Genomic DNA, 6,267 nt, shown 5'->3' on the forward strand with positions numbered 1-6,267 from the left:
ATTTTGAGTACTAACTTAGCAACACTTGTTTTTATTGACATATTAAACATTATTCTTTCATTTTGGATTTATTTTGAATTTAAATGATTTTTTTTAGCATTTATTTTAGATTTATGAATTTGAGTATTTCACTAATTACAAAATATTGAGATATGTTTAAAAGTTGACTAATTTTACGTTTTTGTGTTAATTTAAATATTGACTGATTGACATTAAATAATAAAAATGAAAAAATATTCTTTAATTACCAATGTTAAATAATAAAAAAGAAATAACAAATTCCTGAAAAAAAAAATCCATCGGCAATATGGCCATGAGGAATTTCTAATGGATTTTACAATCAAAAGTTACTTACGGACATATCTATAGGTAATTATCAACAGATATATCCATAAGTAATTACCCATGAATATGTTTATCGGTAATTTCGGATTGATATATCCGTCGAAAAAAGGTCGTCACTGTTTCTGATGGATATATTTGTCAGAAATTACCGACGGTCTATTTTCGACGAATAGATTCATCGGAAATTACCAATGTACATAAAATTCCGTAGGTGGACCTTATTTTTATTAAAATTATTATTCTATTAACATTTTTCAGCAAATCCTTATGAGCAAGTTGTATGAGAGCTTCTAGCTAAAAACACAAAAGCAGGATCCCAAGCATAGGAGAAGCGAACACTAGCAAAACCCATCAAGGGATTTCCATTGATAAGGAGGCAGCTATCGCCTTGTACGGAAAGAATTGACGGGCTAACATCCTCAATGGTCCGAAACTCTTTGCAATCAAACCTTATTTTGCTTTGTGCACAAGAGCAGTTGTTTATCACAACTACGTTCCACTCAGGAATGCCACGTATTACTCTCCCACTTCTTGTTGTGCCACTAATGATGTTATTTAAGTTACAATAACTAGAGCCTGAAAAGTTTATGTACCAAACACAAGAACAAATATAGAGAATCATTGTAAAATAAAAATAATAAAAAATCATAAAAGTTTTGTTAGGAAAATGAAAGGTGAGAAGAGAAAGAAAAATGGTGAAATTTAAAACTAATAGAATGTACGTGCCTTTGATGATAAGGGTGAGGAAGAGGATGGAATAAAGGTACTTGAAGGTTGTTGACATTGTCCCTGGTGAGTGACTTGTGTATGACTTTTGGTTGTCTATGACATACGTTAGTTCTTTGTTTTTCTTTTATAAAGAAATTTTGATTTGGCACGCCTTGTACATGATAAGATCATTTTGCAGCAGATGATAAAATGTGAATATTTTAGTCAATGTAACAGTTTTGAGTCAACATAAATATGTAAAATTTATTAATTAAGTACTAGTCACCAAAATGTAGTTTCTTATTTATTTTTTTGTTTGACTCAAAATTGTAGTTTGCTATATTCTTTTAAAAAAAGTATTATTAATGGATCATATATAAGGATTTTTTTATACAAAAATACATATATAAAGATTTAAATTTTTTTTTACAGAAATATACTCTTTCTGCCATTTAAGTAAGACATTATGAATAATTTTTATCCCTTATTATAAGACTTCTTTTCATCTCTCTTGTGCATTAGTTATTTTTTCCATTAAAATATTTTTATTTAATTTAATGTATAATCACTACTACATCTAGAGATATTTTGCAACATTTAAGAAGTAACGTTGGTAAAAATGTTGCTATATTGTTTTGTTAAAAGCAGTTTTTCTTTTTGTAAAATACAGTACATGTGTTCAAGGGACTTTTACCAAAAGTGTGCAAATTTTTTTTAATTTTTTCATTTGGGGTCGATTTTAAATTATTATAAAAAATGTGGAAAGTCGTAATAGGTATTATGACTTTTGAGTTAGAAACCGTAACATCTGTTATGACTTATTATTATTATTTTTTATTTTTTTAACCGAAGCTGTAAAATTTATTACAAATTTAGTTTAATTTTCTTTTATTTACGACTTCAAAGTCATATATGTTTTTCTTTAACTAACTACTTTGAAGTCGTAAGCTTGCTTTTTTTTTTCCCGACTTTGAAGTCATATTTTCTTTTATGTTTAAAGTTTTTTGTTTTAGGATATTTTATTTACTTGTATTTTTTGTTTTGTTTTCAATTTTTGAAAAAATTGTAAATAATTTTATTTATTTAATTATTAAATAAATATTTTTCATTTTACTTGTTATTATTTTTATTTAATATCTTGTATATGTTTTTTATATGATTTTATTTAATACGTTATATATTTTTTTAATATTTTTTTAAAATATTTTATATAATTTTTTAGTAAAGTTTTGTTTAATATATTTTTTATATTTAAAATTTAGATAATTTTTTAATAATGTTATTGGATTTAATTTATTTGGTAAATGAAAGAAATAATATAAAATACTTAAATTTTAAAAAAACTAAAATTTTAATACAAGTAAATTTAAAAATCCAAGACATTTAAATGAAAATTACATTTTTTTAAACATAATCGTAGTGTCCATACAAATAAGTAGACGACTGATATAATTTTGATTTTTTATGTTTCTCTTTAATTTGTATTTTTCATTTTATATTTGTTAGACAAGTGACCTCAATAACTTAAGAGGAAAGGGGTGAATTAAGTTTCAAAATTCCCACTAACAAACTTTTAACCCTTTTTCTAAAAGATAGACTTAAAATGCAAAAGAAGAAGAACAAGAAGCAATCAATTTAACAATGTTCTTTTAAACATGTAAGGAAAAATTGATTGCAATAAAATAAACCAGGTAAAGGAAGAGAGAAATGCAAACTTGATTTATATTGGTTCGGCTACTTCCCGTGCCTACGTCTAGTCCTCAAGCAACCCACTTGAGATTTTCCACTATCTTTGTAAAAATCCTTTTTACAACTTCTGAATATCCAAGGAATCCCTTTCCCTTGTGTTCAGGAAACTCACAATTCAAGAGTCAACCAGTCTCTTGATTACAATTAACTTTTTGGGAAGAACAGAAAGATTTCTCTCTTTTAGAGTGGATAATACAATTTGAAGTTCTTGGATGAATTCTCAATAGATTTGCAAGTGTTTGCCCAAGAGTCGTTGAGAGAGCATTTGACAATGAAGTTCTCTTGGAATATCTCTCTTGCCTTTTGAAATCAGACACACATATATATAGGCCCTTCGTGCCTTTTCAAAATGGTTTGAAGAGACATGTCTTTTCAAAAAGCTTTTTATGAATTTTTTTCATTGGTAATCGATTACACAATTATTTTTTGAAGGGTCATGACTTTTGAGTTTGAATTTCAAGAGTTCCGTTGTTGGTAATCAATTACAAACATGTGGTAATCGATTACAGGTTCAAAATTCAAATTCAAAACCCTTTAACAACTATTTTTTAAAATTGTCTTTTGGTAATTGATTACACTACTTGGTAATCGATTACCAAAGTCTTGGATGTATTGGAAACACTTTGGTTTGAGGCAAGACTTGATCTTGAGTTAATCTTGAAGCAAGACTTTGTTTGTTGAAGCAACCTTTTGTATTAATCTTGAAGCAATGCTTATCCTTTGAATCAACCTTGTTTGATTCTTCCTTGACATCATCAAAATCATGTATTCATACATTCACAATATTAATGTATTATGTTTTTTTTTTAATTTAACAACTACTTTTATTACTAAATTATTAGATGTTGTTAATAGTAAATTTCTTTATACAAAATAAATAATATTATTTCATAAGTTAATACTAGTAACAAAATATTTTACTATTTGCTTTAAAATTTTAGTTTTTTAAAATTTAAGTATTTAACATAAAAAATATATTAAATATCATTATGTTAGTTTTTATATTTCATTCACAAAACAAATCAAATTCAATAACATTATTAAAAAATTATCTAAATTTTAAATATACAAAATATATTAAATAAAATTTTTTAAAAAATATATAAAATATTATAAATAAAAAATATAAAAAATATGTAACATACTAAATAAAACCATATAAAAAATATATACAAGATATTAAATAAAACTAATAATAAGTAAAATTAAAAATATTTATTTAATAATTAATTAAATAAAATTATTTACAATTTTTTAAAAAAATTGAAAGCAAAAGAAAAGAAAATACAAATAAATAAAAATATTCTAAAAAAAACTTTTGAAAAAATACGACTTGAAAGTCATAAAATAAACTTACGACTTCAAAGTTGTTAGTTAAAAAAAATGACTTTGAAGTCATAAATAAAAAATTAAACTGAAAAGAAAATAAAAAATAATAAGTTGTAACATTGTTACAACTTATCTCATTTTCGATGATAATTTAAAATTGACCCCAAAAACAACCAAAAAGATTTACACCCTTTTGGTAAAAGTCCCCAAAATATAATCATCTGATGAAGATTATTTTTTCCCCACCTCTTATATTAATTATCATTAAATATTCTTGAGGTAAAACTCAATTATTTATATACACACATTAATTATAAAATAAGTTAAGATTATACATATGCATTACCACTACATATTTAACATTTTAAAACATATAATTAGTAATATATATTTGTTAAAACATTACTAGTTTTTTTTAAAACATTTCTAATAATAAGTATTACTAATTTTTTTGAGTTTTATTATTTTGTAACAGTTTTAACCATAAATGTACTAATTTATTTAGGTTAGCTGTAACATTTTTTATTAATAAATTTTACTTATAATTAAAATTTAAAATGAATATCCCTTGGTTTTCATTCTCGATGGGACTTGTAAGATTTGGTCTTTGGAGTTGAATATTTGTTAGGAGGGAGAAAACAAACCAACAAAAGCACCATTGAGGGCCCAAACCAACCATCCAAAAGAAGAATCATCAAGCACATGGTGGATTCCCTCTAACAGATTCTGTTAGAGAGTGCTGAGCTATCAAGAGGATATTGGTTCATAGGGAATATGCTGTTGGCATGTTGCTTCCCATCATGCAGCATTGCATTGTCGCCATTTCCATATTTTTCTGTTATTTTCTTTTCGCATTCTAGCACCTTTTGTTTTAGCAGCACCCTTGGCTAGTGCCTCTATATAAGGGATGCTTAGTATGTAATAGAGAACAGAGAAAATAATAGAATCCTTTTCCTCTCTTCACCCTTTCTTTGGGAGGTCCCTAGTCCTCGAGTTCTAGGATTATCCTTGCTATCCATAACAATTTGGTGCTTTCATTGAGCATCAATGACTAACCATGGCCACCAAACTGGACGACCTTCTTCAGCGGCTAGCCCTTCGCGATGCCACTCAACACTTCCCATCTTCTTCCACTGAGCAGTCACCATCGCTGCCTTTTCTTTCCATGCCGACCCTGCCTCCATGCTCCGTACCCATGAAACCAAGTCCCGCACCATTATCGGCTCTGTTTCCTATGCCAACTGCGCCTCCATGTCTTGCACCCATGCAACCATTCCCTGCCCCCTTGCCAGCTTCGCTTCCTATGCCTGCTTCTCATCTTCCTAATCTCAGTCACATTCACCCCGCCATTTCCTTCGAGAACCTCTTCAGCATTGTCCTTTTTTATGGCCATGCAGCAGCTCCTCATGACAAGCCTTGGGAAAATAGAGACATGGTGCTGTTTGAGATGGGACTTGAGTCCTATGGGACTACCATGGTCGCACGCAAGTTCCAACCAACTGCTTTTGCACTATGGACAACTGCTAAACCAGGTGCATTTTGCCTGGACAAACCTTGGGATCCCGGTATTACTTTTGGAAGCCATGGTTTGAAGCCCCAACACCTTGAAGACAATGTGTTTTTGATGGGCTAGGGAGTGTTAGGAGGGAGAAAACAAACCAGCAAAAGGACGATTGAGGGCACAAACCAACGACCCAAAAGCAAAACCATCAAGCACCTGGTTGATTCCCTCTAATAGAATCTATTAGAGTGTTGAGCTGTCAGGAGGATATTGGTTCATAGGGAATATGCTGTCGGCATGTTGCTTCCCATCGTGCGACACTGCATTGTCACCATTTCCATTTTTCTGTTATTTTGTTTTCACATTCTAGCACCTTCTATTTCCGTAGCAGCATCCTTGGCTAGTGCCTCTATATAAGGGATGCTTAGTATGTAATAGAAAATAGAGAAAATAACAGAATCCTTTCCCTCTCTTCATCCTTTCTTTGGGATGTCCCTAGTCCTCGAATCCTAGGAATATCCTTGCTGTTCATAACAATATCCCTTTGGTTTGTGAGGAAATTTGGAAGTTGGCCATACTTCATCCCCAAGGATGATAAAATGATTTGGGAGCTAAGTATTTTTGGGAAACTATCT

General features: G+C 29.3%; 1 protein-coding gene across 1 annotated transcript; it reads left to right on the plus strand.

The window, feature by feature from the left end:
* Positions 1 to 5,365: 5,365 nt before the first annotated feature.
* LOC112998198 (uncharacterized) lies at positions 5,366 to 5,764 on the plus strand. Its single transcript, XM_026124267.1, has one exon. The coding sequence runs from the start codon at positions 5,366 to 5,368 to the stop codon at positions 5,762 to 5,764; it is 399 nt and encodes a 132-aa protein (XP_025980052.1).
* Positions 5,765 to 6,267: the final 503 nt, after the last annotated feature.

The sequence above is a fragment of the Glycine max genome, chromosome 10, assembly GCF_000004515.6.
Source record: "Glycine max cultivar Williams 82 chromosome 10, Glycine_max_v4.0, whole genome shotgun sequence".
NCBI lineage: Eukaryota > Viridiplantae > Streptophyta > Magnoliopsida > Fabales > Fabaceae > Glycine > Glycine max.